At 37.1% G+C, this 23,425-nt stretch overlaps 1 protein-coding gene across 16 annotated transcripts in view; it reads left to right on the top strand.

Moving 5' to 3' along the window:
• The window catches only part of ANKS1B (ankyrin repeat and sterile alpha motif domain containing 1B), a 476,662-nt gene that overhangs the window by 245,915 nt on the left and 207,322 nt on the right, over positions 1-23,425 (top strand). For 10 of the 16 annotated variants that reach the window (XM_086610954.1, XM_086610953.1, XM_086610952.1 and 7 more), the window contains exon 1: positions 20,136-20,336. In XM_086610954.1, the coding sequence (XP_086467080.1) occupies positions 20,136-20,336 (201 nt within the window). Of the gene's footprint in view, positions 1-20,135; positions 20,337-23,425 lie in introns of those variants that run through there. The other 6 variants (XM_086610938.1, XM_086610942.1, XM_086610943.1 and 3 more) reach the window with 1 other exon arrangement.

Raw genomic sequence — 23,425 nt, 5'->3', positions numbered from 1 at the left:
AAGCAAATCAAAAGTCCTTGTAAGGCTCTGTGGAAATGGATGAAGAGGTTGAAAATTCAAGAGATATTATCGTCACTCCTCTCACACCCAAGTCAAGCATCAATCAGATACATCCTAAATATAACTATATAGCTTCTATTCTGAGAGAACTTTAAATTAAGAACCATATGGCAAGGACAAAAGTTTTCATCTTAAATAACGGAAATTGGACACAGGTCCTGAGAAAGACAGGACTATTTAAAACAAGATTAAAGAAGTGACTGGGCAAAGAATCGTAGATCAGTTTACCAGGTATCTTAGCTGTTTGTATACCGATGGTAGAAGAAAGAGGAACAGAGGAGAATTAACAGAAGAATCAATGAGGAATACAAAGAACTCATCTGAGATTATGAAAAAGTAGGCATTGTAGAGAGTTTATCATATATATGTTGTGGTGTTTAGCCCAGCTGGCCGATAAGCTACCACACAGCTGATCACTCACTTCTCTTCCCCCCCATCCTGGTGGGATGGAGAGGAGGAAAAGAAGTGTAACAAAAGCCTTGAGAGTTGAGATAAGAACAGGGAGGGAGCACCCATCAACCATGGGCCCGGGCAAAACAGACTCATCTTGAGGACAAATCAATTTAATTTGTTACAGATTGCTCCAGAGAGAATAATGAGAAACAAAGCCAGATCTTAAAACACCTTCCCCACCCCTCCCTTCTTTCCGGCTCTACCTCCTCCCTGCAGCAGTGCAGGGGGATGGGGAATGGGAGTTGCAGGTCATTTGATCACATGCTGTTTCTGCCACTTTTTCCTTAAAAGGAGGGGGACTCCTTACACTCTTCTCCAGCTCCAGCATGGAGCCCCTCCTCATGGGAGCCAGTCCTCCACGAACTTCTCCAGCATAAGTCCTTCCCGCAGGATGCAATCCTTACCCATCAGATCGTTCTAGCAAGGCTTTCCCCAGAGAATCATGGCTTCTTTGGTGCAGCCATCTGCTCCATTGTGGAGTCCCTCCCCGCGGAGACTGAAGATGCATCTCTGCTCCACCGTCAGTCCCCAGCACTGTGGTGGGTCTTTCCCACGGAGACAGTCCTCCATGAACTCCTTTGAGTGTATGCATCTCTGCTCCAGCATGGGGTTCTCCACGGGCTGCAGGTGGATCTCTGCTCCACTGTGTGTCTCACAGGTGGCAGGGGTTCAGCCTGCTGTCTCACCATGGGCTGCAGGGGAATCTCAGCTCCAGCACACCTCCTCCAGCTCCATCTTCACCAACCTTGGTGTCTGTGTAGTAATTTCTCTCAGATCTCAGTCCTCTCTCTGCTGCAGCCACGCTGGGCTTGACCGACCTGACAAACCTCAGCAGTCCCAGCAGGATGAACTCCACCCAGCAGACGCCCTGGAGAGGGGTACTTTGGAGCTCTCCAAGCCGTGCCACTGTGTCTCTCTCCAGTCAAGTGGCGGTGGCTCAGTGCTTGCCCAGGAGGCAAGCAAGTCCCCCCACTTCCCCCCTCTCTTCACTGCAGGTCCCACCTGGGTCAGGTTCCTTTGTCCGCTTCTTAAATGTGGCATTCACAGAGGCCCTGCTTGGCTCAGCCCTGGCCAGAGGCTGTCCATCTGAGGGGAGACCTGATTACAGCCTACAAATACTTGAGAAGGGATGGTGGGGAGGTGGGGGAAGGGCTCTTTACATTAGTGATGGGTGATAGAACAAGAGGAAATGGGTATAAGCTTAGTCAGGGGAGGTTCAGGTTGGATGTTAGAAAGTATTTCTTCTCTGAAAGGGTTGTCAGCCACTGGAATAGGCTGCCCAGGGAGGTGGTTGAGTCCCCATCCCTGGATGTGTTTAAGAATAGGGTGGATGATCTACTTAGGGATATGGTTTAATGGGGTTTAGGGACGGTTGGACTCAATCTCTAAGGTCTTTTCCAACCTAGAAATCTATGAAATGTGGTTTTGGAGCCAAGGAAGCTTCTCGCAAATCCTTATGGGGGCTGTCTCTGCAGTCCCTCCCCTGCAACCAAAACCCCACCACGTAAACCCAGCACAATATATTACACTAGTAGTCCCCTCATAGAGAATACAACTTCTTCAGTAAGAAAGGGAAAGGGAAGAAGAGTGTAAATGTTGGCTTGTATTTCCAAAATATGATGATTGCTTTGAGATCTCAAAAATAGGGTTAGATAGAGCTGTTAAATATCTGTTGGTATGCATGAAAGCAAGAAAGAACGTAGTTGTTCTTGGTACATATCTAAAGCCATTGGACTTGACAGTAATGGGAGATTTTTAGTTACCACAGCACTTGTTGGAAGATAAATTACATTGTCAGACTGCCCAGGAAAAAAAAATCCCAAGGGTGTAGATTTCAGTAAATTCAGAGAATTTATTTTAAAAAATCCTTAGGGTGCAAGCTAAAGAGAAATCTGTGGGTTCTTCAACAGAACACTACTAAAGACCATAGTATGAGCTTCACCAATGTGAAGAGCAGACAGTGTTAAAGACCAGCTTGGCTAAATTGTCATTTTTTTTTCACCTTAGACATAATGAGAAAAATTTCTCTACTTACTAAGCATGGGAGAATAACACATGTATGTACAGACAATTCAGAAGTGCCAAAGCACTCAGTGAGATGCAACTAGCAAAAGAAATGAAGATTTACTATAATATAATTATATTAGTATGTTAATAGGAAGAAGAACAACAAAGAAATCTTTGGCACCTGGGAGAGGTACTGCAGGAACAGAAAAGCTGCTTATAGCAGGTGCAGAGAAGGCAAAAATGTACAATGACTTTTTATCACACATGTTTACTGAAAAGGTCATCAGTGAGCATATGACATGCACAGCTAATCCTAGGGCTGGAACCTCAATTGTAGATAAGGAAAGGACAGGTTACATAGGTTAGGTATCTTAAAATTGATTTAATGAACTTCATTTTGTGTTACATAACTGCCTGAAATAAACTTAGACCTGTTAGTGGGTTTCTGTGAGAATTCTTGGAGAATGGATGAGGTACCAACAGACTAAAAGAGGATGATGTAGAGCTTATCTTTAAAAGGAGAAAGAAAGGGGAATGTGGGGAATTATTTTCAATTCATAGGAAAGTCACTGAAGAGATAAACTACTTAAAGTAGCTGAAAAATAGCAAAGAAATAAGTAAGAGACAGCATGGATTTGCTAAGAGCAAATCTATTAAAGCAATCTAATTCCGTGCTAGGAGAGGATATCAGATTTTGCAGGTAAGGAAAGAGCAGCAGATATCCAGTATTTGGACTTCAGTTAAGGTTTCAATGTTGTCTTACGTTTTTCTTGTAAGCAAATTAGGAAACATAGGTTTGATGAAAATAATGGTAGGTCAGACAGATGAATCTTACTCTTAGTGTCTAAATTCAGATTTCCGCCATGTAAACTGCACTGAGTACATCCGAGCCACTAATACTGAATTATATAACCAGGCACTTCTTCGGTATCATTCATCATATCTAAATGTCTGAAGCATGGCAAATGGCACTAGAAGCATCTATAAAAGGAGCCTAGAGGACCTCCTCAGATATATCTGTCTAAAACTAGCTGAAATGAATTTCCCCTCTTCTCTCTAGGACAAAGTTTAAAAGCCAATTTAGTGAAGTGTCCAAATAGATTATTAGGGACATTATAACCTTTGTTACATTCAGCATCATCTTAAAGACTTCTGGATATTTGCCAGAATTAAAAAAAAAAAAAAAAAGATTGGGGTATAACTGACCTTGGCTTGAGTCAGTTGAATGGATTAGGTCACTGTTTTAAGTCACTTTGAGTCTATTTTGTAATGATTCTATGACTACTGTGATAACATGATTCAGATGGAACCTGTCTATGAGGTAGAGTTTAATAAATGGAACAGCTGTCTTTTTTTTGGCATGGTAGATACTTACACTGATTAGTAACATACATTTCACAAAGGATTTAGAAAAGCTAAAATGTTTAAATATCAGCCATCTGCACTTCTCTGGTAAAAAGAGAAACATTTCAATTTCGTATTTTCTTTGCCTAGTTATAAGCAATTTTTTCTACAATAAAAAAGGCTTTCAGGGCACACACAGCAGTATTTCTGTGTTAGCTAGAGCCCAGTAGCTGTTCAGAGGTGTGTGATTCAGAGTTTACTTATGCTTGCAAGTCACTTGGAAAGGAATAATCAAGAAATAATCTACTTTGGAGATAATTTTTTTTAACATAAGTAATGGATATCATATCATCATCATGATTAAGCATTGTTTCAAGTCAGAGCAGTTAAATAATGACAAGGAAAATAATTTTTGAAGGTCATTCAATATCAAAATAATCTACAATCAGTTTAGGACTGTGCTGGCCTTTTGAGAACCACTTCTGTCAAATATATTCTAGCACATGGAGGATGATTTACGATTTTATAATTCTGCTAATCTGAATTGTTTTTTGGATGCTACCCATAAATGCACTATCCAGTTGCTGTGTGCATACAAGTGCATTATACTCAGGATTTCTTTGGTCAGCTGAGCGTGTTTCCATCCTCCAGTGCCGTTATTGTTCCATCTAGAGGCATACAGGGTACAGGTTCCTGAATTATCCTTCCATTTCTTGATCTACAATTTTGGCTTGGAACGTAATATACTGGCAAGCTTTTTTCTTACAACTGAAATAAGCAAATTTCTTATTACATTTAGCAAGTTTGGTTTTTAGAAAGTTTGTTTGTAAAAATAAACATCTGTGAGAACAGAGCCTTTCCCTATGAATGGGGACAATCTTAGCATCACATTCAGCATCTATGTCTAAATATCAATATCAAGGCTCCAGACTTTGCTCACTGAGGCTACCTCCATGAGTGTCTTTGAAAGATTAATGCTGCTTGTTACTGGAAGAGATATATGCAACAGAATTATGACAAATTAAAAAAAAAAAAATCCCTTTTAATGGAGCTAGCAAATCTTCTAAAATACTTACTTTAGCAGTATGTATTATCGTGTCTACAACTTCAGAGAGACCTGTGAGTTGACTCTTCTAGAGCTACTTAGAAACCAGAAGGACTCTGGAATGCTGACAGCTATGCCTGAGTGGACTCCACGTGAGACATATCCCGTTGGAAAGTAGCAGAGTTGCAGTGGGGTTTGCTGCATTCAGAATAAACCCTACAGTTTACATCATATTTTTGCGCAAGTAAGACTTTCTTGCTTCTGGATGCACTCACTGCATATGCGTGTTTGTGTCATGTAGTACATATTTAATGCCAAGGAATGACAGTAGGTCATGGAGCAGTGTATTAGAATACATTTTTGTAGTGTACCTTCTCTGATCTTTCATATCAGGATGAAAGTTGTAGACAGTGATCATACAAACGTTATTTTCTTTGTTTGTTTTGCTTTCTCTACAGACACGACCAAGGCTATTGCTATCAATGACTCCTTCATAGTATGGGGAATATTGCAAGAAATTTTGCGCCTCAGATTTGTGAGGGACATGAGTTTGAGCTCAAAGGTTGGGAAAGTAAAGCAGACATGACTTCAGTAGAGTAGGAAAAGATGGAATCAGGTGGAGACACAGCCTGAAAAGCTTAATGAAAGGAGGAAAAGTTCACATTATGCCCTATAATGTTATAACTCGTAAAGGAAATTGTGAAGACCTTTGACTGCCAGAAGCTACATGCTCATTTTCTTCTTTCTTCCATCTGTTCCACTGCCACTACTCAGACATGAAGCCTTCATCTTCCTGAGTATGGTTCTGCCTATAGAAGCTAAAATTTCACTCAGAAGAAGTCAAACTTTCCTTTAACAAATGAAGCCTTGTTAGCCTGGCCCTTTTCCGTTTGCTGCCATATGGTTGCAGTTTTGGCAAAGTGGTCTTCCTCCAGAGCTGTTAATATCCTCCCCCCTCCAAGGGCAGAAAATAGATAAAATATAGGTACTTAATTAAGGCAGAATTTTAATTAGATATGTGTAGGCATGTTGGCATAAGGCAGTTTTCACAGTGGTTAAGTTATATACTTGAAGGTATATACTTTAATTATAATTTAGTGTCTGTTTTGCAGCAATTACTTCCCCTTTTTAAATCTTCGTGTGGTTAAATTAAGCACTTTGATAAAGTGGATTTAATTCATAGATTTCAATAAAATGAGCCATGCACTGTCTCACAAAGTCAGAGACCTCTTAAGCTTGCAGTTTTGAACTCACAACTTTAATTTTGCCATAGCCAACTGCTACAACCAAACATCACTTCCCTCCCAACTCTCATTTTCCCATTGAAGCTGATATGCTGTGTAAAAAGACCAAAATATCTGTAGCATCATAAAGAGGAAAAAAAAAAAAAGAAAAGACAGAGAGAACTTGACTCTGTAGCTAATAGAAGAGAGACGCAATGAGAGGAGACAGCTCCAGCAGCTGGTCTCTGCTCCCAGTGCTGTTTGATACTTCCTCAATAGGAAATACATATGCAATTTGAAATTTTTAAACTGCAAGTCTGAGAGTTGTTTACCATCAATTATAGGGAACAGAGACACATGTTTGGATTTGATTCTGCATTTCCTTGTATCTTATTAACAACTGCAAAGTGAAGGTGGAATTTTAAGTCATAATGGCAGAACTGCTGGGGGGAATTCAAGCAACTAAAGTCAATATGAAATGTTATGGAATGTAAAGGCGATTCTTGGTCCACGCGAGACTGTTTACTGTTACATTCTCTTATGAATGTTGCTCACTCTCACACTCAATACCCAAAAGCACCAAGGTGTGCATGCAGGTGCGTCCAAATTACCTGTCCATGGTCACTTGGGTGCGACATGGTAGGCTGACTATGGTATTCTCATTGCATCTGCTAGATTCCTTTTGATTATCAAGAGCAAACTGTGTTTTGGATAGATTTTTAGAAGTCAACAGTTACTATGGTATGATCTTTTTGATCCAAGAATTTGTTTACTTTAGTGGTGCTCATTGGTTTTTCTTCCTCATCTCTAATATTTTAGGGCTAGAGTCTATCTTCTTTTTTTGAATAACAGGAAGATGAATATCACATGCAATGTGCTGTGATGTTGTTGCTGTCCATCAACGTAGTGTATGGTCTTCTGCTGATTAATCATCTGTGGGCTTGTTTTATCAGACAGAAACATGTTCCTTAGTGTTTTACCACTGTCAACTGTGTCGTTGGTTATCAGTACAGGCCATGCCTTTAACCCTTCGTAGCACTGTTTCTTCTGGTGCTTTCACACATGCATTTCTATTTGTGCATTATTCATACCAATCTTCATATTTCTTTTACAAATCCCTGCATTTTGAATGGTAATTTAAGTGTATATAATCGACTAAATTATAAAATAGTGGACAACAGAATCCATATAGCTATAAAATATGTAGAAGAAATATTTTTGGTATTTATTTACTGTGAAAATGATAGTCATAATGATCTTACCAAAGATCATATAAATTCTACAGAAGAAATCACAAATAATTGGATTAATGTTTTGTTGACTTCTAGATTGTAAAAGCCTAAACAAGAGAAAAAGATGCATCTGTTTTAACGATCCATCGAATCCCAAAACAAACTTTACAGAAGACTGGGCGAACTGCAGAATAATTGTGGACCTTTTAGCTATGTTTTATAATAAACACAATGAGAGTTAGATACAAAAAGCTGCAAGCATTTCTTTTCTGTTAATCATGTATTCCTATTATGTTGGCAATTTTACCCTGTAGCGTCATAAATGTAATGTTCAACTATATGCTCTTCATACACCAACTAATCAGAGCTGTTCTTGAAAGTCTACTACAAATGAAGACACAGTCTAAACTGAAAATACAATAAAAATATAAGTCATCAGACAATATTTACCCATGTATTCTCTCTCTGATGCATTTCTTTTTACATTTTCACTCTCTAGAAGTTCCTATCAACATATACCTTTTATCTCTGTCCATGCTTTTTGTGTTCAATATTCTTCTTCCAAAACTGTTTGCAAAGCAATTCAATCATTATATTCACAGACCTGAGTAAATGTTTTCTGACATATGTCTTCTAAAAGGAATAGAAAAGATTGACAGCAAAAAATAGAAACTTAAGAAAATGGAACTATACTATCATAACTATTGACATTCACGAGTGAGTAAATGTATTGCCTAATTCTTGTCAATTTTGTTTGTAGTCTACTTTTGACCATCAGATATTGTCATGCTAAGTTTAGATAGTCTACAATAACACTGCTTGAGCAAAGGAATCTTCTACAAACTGTCTTTTAATTGGAGGATTAACATGTAATTTTGACTGACTTAATATACTGAGACTTCTCAGAGGTATTTTCCCACATCAGATGTACCATTTTAGGGAAATAGCATAGGAGATTCAGACTCCATTCCAGTACTGATATTTTCTCCTTTGGAAAAAGTTTAAACCTTGGCAGTCTAGTCAGTTATACTGTTATTTCTGAGTAACCAAGCTATTTTTTTTTCCTACAGAATTAATACAAAAGTTGTGTTCTTCCTTGGAAAGTATATAGTAAAATGTTTGTCAGACCTAAAGATACTTTTTTTTTTATTTTGTAGAAAGACTTAGTCTCAGAAAGGGGAGTAATGCATACCAAATCCCTACCATTTCTTCTTTCATTTTGTTATTAACCTAATATCTGATCCTTACATTCTACTGTTAAATATGGTTAGAATAGAAATCTATATGACCACAGACATGAACAATTTATTTGCAGTTTGAATATACTACTCAAATCTATGAAAATTCAAATAGTGTACTTACCACTGTTGTTAGAGCCTTGTTTCAGTGTTTTTAAAAATTGTTGCATTAAATAATTTCTCTTTAGGAGGAGTGAGAGATATTGAGTTATAAAAAAGACATGCATATTAATAAGTACATATGGCATGAGGAAGACCTATACCAAATTCATATACACCTGTAGTATTTGTTTTGAGACAGAGTGCAGAATGGTATGAATACACAGAATGCAAAACTCAGAAAAACAGATTTTCATTGACTTCCAAAGGCATGAAGCTCAGAAATATTGAGACCTAATCGTAAAATGGAGTGTGAAGTCGCATGATCTTTGAGCATGTTTGGGGACAATGCTAAGAAGCACTGTGTACAATACTGTACAGAAAATAAAATTAATTGAATAAAAGTCATTCCCACTTTCCAAGTTCAAATATACCTGCCTGACACAAACAAAACAATTCAGAACTCAAATAAATTGGTTGTGAAATTTGCTTAAAAATAGTACTACTCACATTACCTCCTGGATTCTATTGGTACTAAATGGGTCCCTAACTCTTAAGTGAATTTGAAAACATTTCTGATGATGATAATCTTAATGCTGCAATCTACTCTACCTGATCAATTCCTGTCAGACGTATCCCTGAAGTCACTAAGCTGTACATACTGTATCTTTTTGTGCTATAGGATTGAATATTGCTGAGCTATGCCCATCTAGATAGGAGATAAAAGGGTCAGCAAAGGTATATTGCAGACTTCAGAACTTGAAAAAAATGGATTAAATCATTTTTCAAAGTTACTTCCAGTAGGACTGAGGTCTTGCCTGTTTCTCCACTGAACCACGACAATCCAGGGGAGTACTAATCATCTATGTCATCTCCACAAGGACAGTTTGGCTGTATTTCACAAAGTTAATGCCAGTGTTTCTTGGTGTGCCTGAAAAGCGACAAGCTAACAGTGCCCTCATTCTATAATGCTCTTATAATCATTCTACTGTAATTCCAGAGGTTGAGGTATTTTTTTCAAGCCATGATAAATGACATGAACGATCAGATTACTTGAGAGTTAGAATTCACTTGCTTAGGTTCAGCTTTTTCCTTGAAGTTTAATCTGAACCTTGCAACTATGTAATCATTTACACCCATGTATATTAATGTTTAATTCAATTGATGTCATTAAATTGAACAGTATTTATTCCTTAAAGCAGAATCAAGTACAATACCAGGTTGAAAATGTATGCAGAATAGGAATTAGCACCTCAGTGGAGTTAAAAGTATCTGATGAAAAATGAGGCTTTTGCAACCTGTGGCCAGGAAATACTTTAAAGAGAACGGAATATTCCTAACTTGTGAAATAGACTGTATGAAAACCACAAAGTGATCACTAAGGGCAAATGTCTAAAACCGTTCGATATCTTTGGTGGTCTTTTCTATGAGATGATATGGGTATTACTCTTACAAATATGTTGAGGTTAGAGATGTGGCAAGTGAGACTATGATGAAGTTTATCTTTCACAAATTATATAGAAATCTAAGTCTACTAAAACTGAATTAATAACGGTTTCTTGAAAGTTCAGTTGATTCACTCATGTTTCCTTCTTAATCTAGTAGTCTTTAGATTTAAATAGATATGAATCCTTGGAAGCTCACATTTCTAGTAATCACAAGAACATCACATGCTAGTTAAAAATCTTTGGCTTCTTACAGAATTTCCAGCACACAGAATTGTTTCTAGTTTTAGTTCCACCTACAGAAAATGAAGTAATTTAGAATATTGAACTAACTAAAGTGTATTCATTTGCTTTCTAACCCAGACTGTTAACCTGAGTTCATGATCGTAACACTAGAATCACTGTGAAACACTTGTTTCATTGCCCTGTATTCAGGAAGATACTGTATTTGAATCTCTTCAAATTCTTCAAAAGTTATTTGCTATTTACCATCCCTGCTCCATAAGCCAGGATACCAGGAACTTTCCAAGACTGTTTTTCTACTTTTAGGTACTGCTGCCTTTAGCTCTTTATTTTAGGTCATTGCTTTATTCCAAACCTGAGATGACTGTGGTTAAATTATTGATTGCTAATATGAACTTGCATTAAATGCTAATAATAGCATCTAGTGTAAAGTTGTGAATTGTTCTGGTATCTATTTCTAAAGTATATTTATTATTCATGACTTCATGCATGAGTTTAGATAAATATTTTTTATGAACTCTGCAATTTGACTGTTTTTCTATTTATGGGATGTGATGGACCATCCCAGTTGCTTAGTGCTACTTCTGTTTTCTGGTATGCTATTTGAAATATTTTATAGAGCATAATTCCAAAGAATAACTTATCTTGTCAGTACAAAAATCCCTCTATTTGCATATGAATATGGCATTCATATAGATACCAGCCATTCTTCTCAAATTTATGCAAGCAAAAATCCATGTTCATGTAAGTTTTCAAACAGCAAATAGCAAGGAACATAGCTGAACAGCTCTAGACCAGAATTTAGAGAATAACTGTAGGTGTTGGCTTTGTTTTGATATTGTTTGTAGTATAGGAAATAATCATTAACATGTTACAGAAAGCTAGCAAAACCAATCTGAAGAGTACATTTCAGCTAACCTGTACCTGTAGGACCACTTGAGCTCTTGCTGAGATCCATTAGCCTAGACAAAGGAACCATGGAAGGAATGATGCTTGGAGTACAGTTTATTCAACTTGTCTGAAAAGTTGCATTTCTATCATTCCAATTTCTAAACCAAAAAACCACACAGGACTAAGTACAGTTCCATGAGCAGTGTTTGCACTGTCTATAGGCATCAACTCAGATTCCTAGGCTCCATCTGTGGGTAGGGGAGGCCAGTTCAGAGTTCCTACTCCAGAGGTGGGAGAGTGAGAGTCGAGCAGTCAGCATGAGGGAGCTCACAGACAGGATGAACAAGGTTTATATAACTTCATGCATATGCAAACAGTCCAGTGAGTTGCCAGAGCTGTGCCAGCATGCCACCCACTCAAGTAACGTCTTTATTATTCATTGAAAGATGCCGCAGTTTTCTTTTGGTGTTGCAGAGCTTGTGTTAGCAGGGGATAAATATTACAGAAGGTGGTTATAGAGGTTTTATGTAATAAGGCAAGTTCCTATTGAGAACTTGACTTTTTGTCAGGGAGCAGAGGGGGACAGTTGTTCCCTAATGACAGTGACCTGTGCCCTCACCCACAGGGCGCAGCCCCATGGGATCTGTACGCAGTGGGCACAGCCTGGTACTGTAACATGTTCTATTGACCACTCCAACCAGGCCACTGAGAGATGACTCAGGTCCATGGTCTACTGAGGGAGCCCAGCCAGGAGCAAAAAAAGATTGGGTCAGAGATAGGAATGGAGACAAGACTGTAACACAGGTTCATAGTCTAGCAGGAGGCAGAGCTGAAGATAGAACTGGAAAAAAAGCCAACATGTATGTCTGAGAGGTCCATTCAGGCGGTGAACTACCTACAGTGTAGACCCAGCATTCATCCAGTAGTTAACACCAGAGGCAGGGCCAGAGACTGGCACGGCTGTAATGTTGCTGGGGCAGAGACTTACAGCCCCATGCTGAGCTGAAATGGAGTCCTGGGCCATGGGCGGGGTGAGGGAGGCCTGAGGAGATGCTGGGCATGGACAGCAAGGCCCATTGGCGCCCTCAGAGCCCTGACACCTTTGGTTTTTATTCATTATTATAATTTTGTCTTATCATATCAGTGAAATGTGGTAAGTTGTGTCTGACATAGATTATTCTTTTCTGAGATTTTGAATGTTCTAGGAAAGAAATAGATGAGGGGTAGTTCAGTAGTGTGTTATTTTTTAGTAAAGAGCTTCACGTTACCTATGCTCACATTTAAACATACTTTTCCCAGTACAGATTTAGAGTATCGTCTTTACATTTAGCTGCTGGTTAAGCTTGAAGAACTAAGGCATGTAGCAGATATTGTCCTGTATCTAATCTATAAAAATGTTGAAGTTAAGTTAGAGTTACCTCAAATACCTAAATCCAACCTAGTCTCAGCTCTAAAAAAATCTCAGGGGATAATTTAATTTTAAAATTAACATTTTTTTACCTGTTTTAAAAGGCTCAAAAGGGCAAGTGGGAGAAAAAAAATAAGCAAAAGGAAAAAAGCAGATGTGAAACAAAACAACAAATTGTTGCAGCTGCAGATGGAGGATGATAAAAGAGCAAATGGTCATAACTTACAAGGAGGATAAGTAGAAGTGAGATAAATAAGGACTGTAGAAAAGGAATTATAAAATGAAGCTAGAAAGAACAGGAAGGAGAGAAGGGAATTCACCTGATCAGCTGTTCAAAGGAGGAGATCACTCTAAAATCTAGTGCACTGGGGGCAAGGGAGCCTCTGAGCCCAACTAGGCAAAAGAAAACAGAAGACAAGGTGCCACACTGTCTGAAGTTGAAACTGATTTGTAATATAACTCCAGGAGAAATCCTTACCCTTTCATCATGTATACTTTAAAGATTCATAATTTCAAAGATATGGTAGTTTGCTGCAGTGTCAGTACAAACATCTCATTTTCACAACTCTCCACAGGACCTTGCAGCAGTTATCAAATCTATGAAATTACAGTTACCATTTATTTAGCATCTTGAGATGCTAAATTATTTAGCATCTATTTAACTTCTTGAGATAGCTCTATAATGTCAGTGTTCTGTCAAACCTTTTTTGAACAGTTTCTTCAAATATTCCTCTGTTACCCAGTTCTGCTTGTTTGCTAGTCCAGTGATGCCTAACACAGAGCTATACGATCAAATTTGGAATTACGTAATTTTTTTTATGATGTCAGGAATTACAGCATAAATGGTTGGACTTGCATAGTATTTTTAGCATGACTATGTAGTATACATTTTTATATATATACACTTAGTATACTAGTTTTTAACAGTAGTTTAAAATCTTTACTAAATTAAATAAAATATTTTGATTGGTCATGGTCTTATGTAAATTTTCAAGGTTTTTTTTCTTGCTAGATGAAAACAGTGAAAATGATTACTCATAGGTGGTGAGTGTAGTGTTACTATTATCCTGTAAAAGTTCCTGAGGCAAGCACAGAAATTACTCTAAAAAGCTAACTCCTTTTTTCAGACAATGTTAGTAACGTTCATTGAAGCCAGAATAAGGATGTGAGTATAATTCCTGAAAAAATGACAGGCAACTGAAAATTCTTTGTCCTACCAAATGAGTTTGTATTACATAGAATAATTACTTAGTATAGTGGGAATCCACTGAGATTTGAATTCATATCACCTGCTCACCACCTCCTCCAGCAGTAGGAGCTCCTTCACCGCTCATGAAGATGGGAAAAAAAGCAGCTGAATTCTAATTGCATGTTAACTGTATCTTTCTTAAGTGAAATACAAGGTTACAGGAACCTATTACCCATGGTGGCATCCAAAAAGCAGAGTCACATTCCTTTCATTTCCTCCATTTCCATGGAACACAGTTACAGAGGACGGGTGGGAAATGAATCCAGCTCTCCCTGCAACCCTTTCTCCCAGTGTATTTCATCAACCATCAAACTGTCCAGTTTTTCTCTAAAATTAGATTAAATTATGGCACAAAAATCCATGAAGGACTATTAAGCATAAAACCACTATTTCTCGTTCGGTAAGGCATTGAGCTGCAAATTGCTGGAAACTGGGAAAATGCTAGGAAAGGATCACTGCATGTCCATCTTAGGCTCTTTCGTAGGCATCTAATAGTAGCCGCTGTGAATGAAGCTGGTGAATGGCTGAAGCTAGATGCAGCTAGATGAAGTTAGATGAAGCTGTGGTGTGATCCAGTGCACCCAATCCAGTGGTCTCACAGTGAAACATCCATCTGTTCTTAATTAATTCTTGCAATTCAGTAGGTTGCATCTTGTATTTCTGTTCTGTAGGCCAAGGATATAAATCTGACTGAAGTCATGGCTATTACAATACTATATAGTATAGTTTGATTTTCCCATTTTCTTTAGAAAGAAATTATCCCTCCAAATTTATTCATTTAAAATACAAGCTCAGAATCTAGAAAGACTGACTGTATGTCAAGCAATCTTGCCATATGATAATATGTTACCACATACTGTATATATGTTACTCAACATCACAGTAATGACAGTCTTGAATAGAACGAGGTGCCCTGAGTCCTAGTCCAGTGGCTGAGCTCTAGAAAATAAATCTTTTAATTTTCCAGTAAGATTTGTCCCTTGTTCACTGAACAGGATGGATTCTGAAGGAGACTAAATCGAAGTTGCCAAAACAATCAACTGAACATGAAAAATATCCTGCCTTTGAAGCGTCTGTAATAAATATATGTTTCATGATGGAGTGTGGAGTACTTTGACTGAGCTGTGTCTGGGTAAATAATACATCAACAGTCAGAAACACAAACTCGTAGAAAGGCCAGTAGGGTTCACAAAGTACAGTTCACTATTGACAAATCATCTGTCAAGTAAAATGAATTGTCTTTGCTGACTTTGTAGCTATAGTTATTATAGATACGGTTATTGTACTTACATAGTGGTAATGTATAAAAATCAAAGATGAACCCTGTAGAATATTTTGCTTGTCAATGAGGGTTGTTCCATTAGATTGCATTAGCTGTGGTCTGAGAATTATTTTTGTGCGTTCTGAGCCACACATAAGCAATGGAACATAACCTTTAGATTATAGATACTAGATAGTGTTATTTAAATTCAAGCTGTTTCTATTGATTTTGGGTTTTTTCTGTATATGCCATGAAAAATGTCTCTAAAAGTACTTTCAGGAGAATATTCAGCATCACCAAACATGATCATCCAAAGTGGCATCATCATGCAGAGAGCTAGGCTGCTGACGGAAGTTGCACATTTTATGTAAGGCATCCAGGTTTTCCAAAGTTTTATGGAAAAGATCATTTAAAATCTAAGCATTTTGAGTAGCCCAATAATATAATGAAAGGCATAAGATAAAGCAGAACCTTGCGTATACTTCTTGGAACCTACTATGCTTCTCGCATAATAAATTTTAATTATATTGGTCTGCTGGATGTTAGGCATAGTTTTTCTCATATAACATCCTGTTCCTAGCTATTCTTAGCTCCTCCCAGGAATACATGTTGTTAGATTAGTTTATTCACTGGAACACCCAGTCATGCTAACTCTGCTGTAGCACAAGTTCTGTCACAATGTAGAGATAACTTTTTTATCTGGCTGAAATCAATACAAAGAGGAAAATTATATCCCATTTAGTGTTGGACAAGGATGAAAGCTTTAATTTTTTTTAAAAAAAAGTTTACAGTACTTCCTTTAGCATCAGTTTCTTCTCCAGCTCTGCTAAACTGGCTGCCAACTTAAAAGGTTCATCCTTTCACATTGTGATATAGTCTTCACTCAGAAATTTCTTGATCAATAGCTACTAAGATTCTCCAGTTTTTGATTCCTTAACACCAGAAGTGTTTAGCAGTGTTCAACAGGCATTGAGCTACCTAAGAAAATAGTTTATAATAATCTATTCATGATGACTGAGGGACCACCTCCTCTACAAATAATCACTGCATTTCTTTCTTTTCCTCAATTGAAAAATAAAGAAAAATCAAGAAAGAAGAATCCACATTGTTAACAGTAAAGACGATAAAATAGAGGAGATCTCAAATTCTTTTCAATTTAGAGCAAATTTGCCTTAAAACGTGTTTGAAATCATGTGCTCTCTGATATCACAGATTCAGTCAATTACAAACCCCACAATAAAGATATTCTGAATCTCTCTGGGAACAAGACATCTTGTAGAAATTATCGTATAGTATACCAGATGGCATCTTTCTTGCAGACATCAGTTCAATGTGCTTCTTCTATTGCTTTGAAGAAGAAAGAACCAAGTATTGCTGTCCCTATAGGAGACTTATACGTCAGTTTTCCCATGCAGGAATAGATACTTTTTTTTTTATTGTGGTATCACAGAAGGATTATTATGGGATTTATGTTCTTTGAAATCATAGGAAAGCACAGTAGTATTTAAATGTGTTACAGGTGACACCATCTAATACACTCTGCATCACATTTTTCAATACCAGGACATAGGCAAAGTAGGCACTGCCTGCAGAAGCACACTTGTGGGGCTGGCACTGAATCAAAGACTAGCAAAATGAAGAGGTAGCCTTTCTAGTCTCAAAGCAGTAGCACCTGCTCCAGATTGGACTTGTACTGGCTCAGAAAAGCTGTCCAAGTAGCCCCCCTAAGATAAGTTTTCTAGACTGGCAAAGAACAAGATCTGAAGAGCTGCAAGTTCCCATAATGAAAGGCTTGAGCCTAATCCCTGCATTCCTGGCTCTGCTCTGTGCCTTCCTTTGCCTTTGCCTTACTACTACCTTTGGCGGAAGAAGGAGGAAAAAAAAAAGGTCTTGCAGATAACAGGGTACTCTTGCAATGAGGTGATAGAGATGAGAACAAAGTGGCAAGCTGACTGTGTTTCTCCTTATTTTCCCTCCCCTTGCTGTGCCAACCTTATGTTGTGTTGATGGGCTCAGACGTGTAGTTATACTGGCAGGGGACAGAGTTGGAGGAGAGTGTGCAGTAGGACCAGCAGTGCTATAATCATCCAGTGCTGGGGCTATGGAGATAGTTAGACACAGTACTAACAGCTACATGAGGAAATGTGTCTGGGGAGCCACTTAAAAACCGAATTTTGCCTACACTGTTGCTAGGCATTGAGCTAAGCACTTCTTATCACTGGCAGCATAACTTCCATGTTGTTTATAGTAAGGTAAGGAAGAAGCAGTTTGACCATGAAACTGGTATATTGATTATTGGCTGTGTCTTATTGTGGGAAGAACATTTTTGTTGATGTGGGACACAAGATACAGAGACACTTGTGTCTATGCGTGTATGGGAAACACAGGAGTCAATCACGCATGATCCTTTCAGAGAGTGGGATTATGCTTCACTGGGTCTCTTTCCTATATCGATTTTTCTGCTTATGGGGGAAAGGGGAAGACAAAGTCGGGAATCCTTTTCAAAGGATTTCTCATGAAATGTTCAGCAGGGATTTAATTCTCATCTTGTTTGAGGTAATTTTGTGTTCAATTTGTGCTCTGAAGAGCTTTTCCAGCCTTTCAAATTTGCTTACCCAAGGGAAGTCCACTATATTTCAATTCAACGTAGCCTACTCTCCTCCTTACAGCATTGCTACTGACTGGGCACAACCCTGAAGGGATTATGCTCCATCTATGTACAAACATAATGGTTCACAGCAGAAAAAACTCTCCAAAATAGGGAAGATTTACAGACAGGTGTGAACAAACGCATTTGTATCTCCATGAGACCTAGATTCCTATCAATTTAGTACATTTACTTTCTCTGAGAAAAAAATGAATTATCCATTAATCTATTTGAAGTACATTGTGCACACTGTGCTCTTACCAAAAAGAACGCTTTATATTGTGTATATTCACATGTTATTGTAATTAAACGCTTGAGAAAATTCCTAAAAGTTTCTTCAGCAGTTACAGATTTACCAGCGCCTGGTAAGTCTTCAGTACTTTTTTGAGAGACACACTGAATCTTTCATACTTCATGCAGTCATGCATCAAATCAATAAGAAGACCTGGAGTAACGTGCGATCTCATAACACACTTGTCTTAGGCAGCTTTACAACCTCATAAAAGATCTTCTATGGCTCAACTAAAATTATTCTACAAAATCATTATGGACTTCAATTTGCGTGAGATGTTCCACAAATTCAAGCAGCAATATCAGAGTGAAAGGTCATCCAGTTTTAGTCCAAGGACTAGTCAGGCTGGAGTTGAAACTCTTAACATATTGTTAGTTTCAAATATCCAGCTAAGTCTAGAGTCTGTTGTGCAACTAATCAGGGACCTTCTGCGTATCACTTGGAGAGACTTTGTATTATAACATGTCGGTCAGTCTGTAGGTTTGGATTTCTGTAAAACAGTTTTCCATCATAGTATCATCAATGCTAAATTATGCCCTTGACAGATATCTATCATTTCCTTATGCCTGGAATGAAATTCCTCCTTAGAGATGACTGTCCAGAATGGAGAAGAAAAACAAAGAAAAGTAATTAATGTGTTCAATTAATGTAGTTCTACTGGACAGGATTCTTCTTAGAACTGTACCCTGAATAAACCTGTTTTCTGCCTTTTTTGCCAAGTCCTTTGGTCCTGTTATGAAAAGCAAAAGTTTAGTAACATTCGTCTCAGAACAAAGGTGTAAAATTCTTCCATCTTGAGAGAAACTGTCTCAAAAATGGAACATTGATGGAAAATGCATCATGAGATATTTGGTTTCTTGTGCAGAAAAGAAATTTTGCTTTCATTTTAAATTCATCATCTTTTACTAAATTTTTTCCAGTTATAGTTGATAAAATATACATCCTCTCTAGAAATCATGCAAATCTTATATGTCTGCCTGCTATCATTCACATTTTTGTAAGAAAAAGGTAAAAACTTAAAATTTTATTTAGTAAAAATATTCTTTTAATTATTCATTTGAAATGGTGACCTTTTCAAGTTGAATTATTATATGTTGGCATGAAGATTTTCTTGTGTCTTATAATATTTTACGGTTGAAGAAATCATGCAGATAATCTAATTACTTTGCCTAAAATTGTTGTGCTGTTTATGTCTTTTGCTGTACTACAGGAAAAAACCTGTGAAACGCATTCATTATCGACATTAAAGGGGTTTGCTATTATATAAGCAGAGATGCAGACCACTACCTATCCTGTATTAAAAGGGGAAAAGGGAAGGCATAGTAAACCATGCCATAGGTTACGGTTTATGTATTGCATTTCTTCGTGCTTTGTGAACGTAAAAATCTACAACAAACAGATATGTAAAACGTAACTGGTATGAAGATTCTATTCAGATTTAAGTGCTCTAGGTTGCTTTTGAATCTTGCTATTTTCTGCATTTGTTTTGACTGCTCTCATCATTCAAGATTGACGCTTGGATGGGTGTGTAGGAGGAAGCAGCAGCAGCAGGCTTACAGCTTGCAGACAAAAAAAAAATCTGCCTTATCTGATGGCTATTATTGAAAATGCGAGGTGTAGCCTAGGCTGGGTAATGAAGGGGAGAGAGCGAGGGGGAGCAAGAAGCATGGAGCTGCATACTGATGAGTGTAGGAGTACTTGATAAAAAGAATTCTTGCTGCTGGCAGTGCATTGCTCATTGTGGAGTATTCCAACAATCACATATAACGGAGAACAGCTTAGCTGACAGCTTGATATGCTTTTTTTTTTTTTTCCCCCTACTGTATGACGTACTGGTCTGTAGTAAAGATTAATAACTAAGAAATGTAGAGCTAGGATCAGATCTTACGCTATATACTGCCCTGTAAACTATGTTTTACTTCTGACTTTTCTGCTTGCTGAAAACATTAATCTGTCAAGCTGGCGGGCTCCTTTGATACCAACTTTTCCAGGAACACGATGTGGCAATGCCACCTCTCAGCCCAGGACTACCGCTATTATCCAGTGGATGGTTATTCGTTGCTTAAACGCCTCCCTCTTCACCCTCCTACAGGACCCCGATGCCCTGTCCAGACAGTGGGACAATGGTTGGAAAATATTGGGCTACCTCAGTATGAAAACCACTTGCTGGCTAATGGATTTGACAATGTGCAATTTATGGTAAGAAATCTTCTGTGCATAACTGTGTATATACACTGTAGCTGCCTTTTCTGTCTGTCTCTTATGTGCTCATAAAAACCTTAGAGCTATTCTGCATTGCACTAAGAAGATCTGTTTAGTGTTTCACTTTTCTGTGTCTAGCTAAATTAATATATAAACTGTCCTTGTATAAACTTCCAAATTGTACACGTTACAAAATATTCTACCCAGAAATATGGTAAAAGAAAAATCAAATATTAATATTTTCTCTCCCCCTCATCAGTCTTCAGATTAAAACAGAAAAATGCACAGTTCTTTTAATCCATTGCAGAATTTTCACAGTATGTAAAATCTGTAAACACTCCTATCTGCAATACATCACGTTATTAGTTTTATTTAAACATTAACATTATTGTAATAATAATAATTAAATAACATGCAACGCCATTCTTGCATTGAGAGATATTTTAATACCAGAAAATTATTTAATGAAGTGTGCTCTCTCTGCATGTGGTTCTGGATGCCTCGGTTAAATGTTTTTGCATCTGAGATAATCAGGCTATGGGATTCACTTGTTGAAACTTATGCCCTGTGTGGAAAAGTAATGCATTCCTTTCAATAGTCCCATTTTCATGTTTTAACTCTAGGTGTTTATTAGGAACATATGAATGAAATAAAATATCGTGTACTTCAGAATTTACAGTATTACCATGTGGTGTAAAGTAACATAGATTTGTCATGCACAAACTTTCAATTGAAATTAATATTGACAGTAAAGAGAGAAGCTTGCTTGAAAGGTTGTTATATAATCTCTCTTCTGCCTGCTTCAGTATTCCCATTACTTGAAGCTCTCACAAAAATCCTGACCACATTTCTTATAAAATATCAGAGCTTAAAATATTATTAATCACTCCTTTTAAAAGATATTTTTAGTAACCATGTATATCTTGGAGCAGTTCTAACTTTTCATAACTTACATCCGGCATATAATAAACAGAAGTCAAGCAGCATAAATATCATTACTATAAGATCAGCACGAGTTGTGTTTTTCCTATTTAACTTCTTTTGCCAACATCATTATATCTCTATGGGTTACTGAACAGATCTCTGGCTCAGATCTCTGCCATTTCCACATTATAATAATGTAGAGGTTTCTTCCTGTTTTTCACATGGCTGCCATGTGATCTTTTGCTTTTATCAGTAAAAATCAGTAGAATCTTTACCATTAAATATTCTGGAAAAAAAACCTGCAAGGGTGTGCTGTCAGCCCAGCAATGTAAAAAAAAAAATAATTCCAAAATATATTTCAAGCTATAGTTTCCCAAAATGTAACCACATATTTTTATATATGTTGTAGCATTAGTTACATAAGTAGATGATCATTTAGTCTTAAAGAGATTACAGAAGGAAATTGTTCACAAGAGGCTGTAGGTGGCATGACAAATGCAGAGGGGTACACCTACCACAGGTAAATTATGAGCTCCAGAGAAGCCAAAGAAACTGCCCTGCAGGGCTTTTCAGTCGTCCCCTGGCTCTGGAGGGGTCTGAACCACATTCTATGGGAATTTTTAATACTTTCATTTCCTATGTCTCTTATTAGTATAATTGGGTAAACATACAAATTATATACAAGATTCTATTTTTCAATACACAAACTTTTCAGGTATCAGGCAGATTAAGTTATGCCTGCATACTAGTGTTTTAGCTAATGTTTTCTGGTCATTTTAATTCAAGCCTTTTCTGAAATGGTTTGGTTTTAAATATATATTGCAAGTAAAGTACATAATTACTCTTAATATTAGTTGGGGTAGCATGCATATGTGAATAGAAGATTAGACTCTTAAATCCAATGATAAGCAAAAAGCTGGAAAATTGCCTAGTAATAAAAAATGCATCATTTCAGTAATTTAATAATTCCTAATTTGTTGATTTCACACTGTTCATCATGCTGTTACATATTTTGGGTTTTGTTTCTACCAGAAATTTAGGAGTTCCCATATTTTATCAGAAATAAGAATGATCAGCTAACACTGATTTCTTCATATATTATTCTTTTGAATATATCAGCATTATGTAAGGAAAATCTCTCCTGAAAATTTAAATTAGTGGTTTTTTAAATATTTTCCATTTTAGCCAAAATGTTAAAGACAAAACTAAACTTGGAAAGTATATAGGAAAATGAGAGAAGAAAGACCTGCTATGCTAAGAGAAAAATCCAGATTACTCCAAATTTAAATGTGTTGTAGTCTTCCTTAATATGAGAGAACTGCTTTACCTTCATTAAAGTCGTTTATATATTAAGCTATATTTTACAAGCTTATTAAGTGTTTCAGATAGGTTAGCTACTTTACATTGAACGACTTCAAGGCAGTAAAAATCAGTTCGATGTATTTGCTCTTTATTCTGTACCATATTCTGCTTTTGTTTTTCTGGAAGCATAGTCTGACCTGCATTTATTCATTCTGTTGCCTAAGCAACAACCATCACACTCCTATTAAGTATGATTTAGTAGTACAGGTCTTACTAGATGTTCAGAACAGGAGAGGGAATATCACAATGATATAATTAATGTCTATGGACTAACATACATCTGAGAACAAATATATCCTATTTATATCACTCTCAACAGCAAAATTATATTAGTTAAATTAGCATTCTAATAAAAAGGTGTTTTTCAGGTAAAAAAATTTCATGGTTAATCATTCATTAGATCATAGAAATTAACTCCTTGTGTTTAGTCTCCCTTGGGCATTAGGAAAGTTATTCACTAGGCTATGCTTAGAATTAGGAAGATTTGTTTATGTTACCTGAAGTGTGTGGACTTTATAGCAAGAAACAGCCTGTTTCCTATTAATTTTACAGTATTAATATTTTTTTCTCATCAATATATATGTTTTAAAAATAGGTTGAAACATAGTATCAAAAACATAGTATTAAAAAAATAGCTGTGTTTTCATGAGCTATCTTATTTCTATTTACAGCATATTTGCACACATAGCAATTCCTGCCTACTATTAGTGTCATGCAGGAATGACACTTGCATAATATTTAGCAGGCCCAAGGCAGATTCAGCCCTAAGACTTGGTTCATGTGTACTTGTAGGAGTAGAA

The sequence above is a fragment of the Tauraco erythrolophus genome, chromosome 4 (assembly GCF_009769465.1).
Source record: "Tauraco erythrolophus isolate bTauEry1 chromosome 4, bTauEry1.pri, whole genome shotgun sequence".
Taxonomy (NCBI): domain Eukaryota; kingdom Metazoa; phylum Chordata; class Aves; order Musophagiformes; family Musophagidae; genus Tauraco; species Tauraco erythrolophus.
The sequence above is the reverse complement of the archived record's forward strand: the minus strand, read 5'-3'. Positions and strand labels throughout refer to the sequence as shown.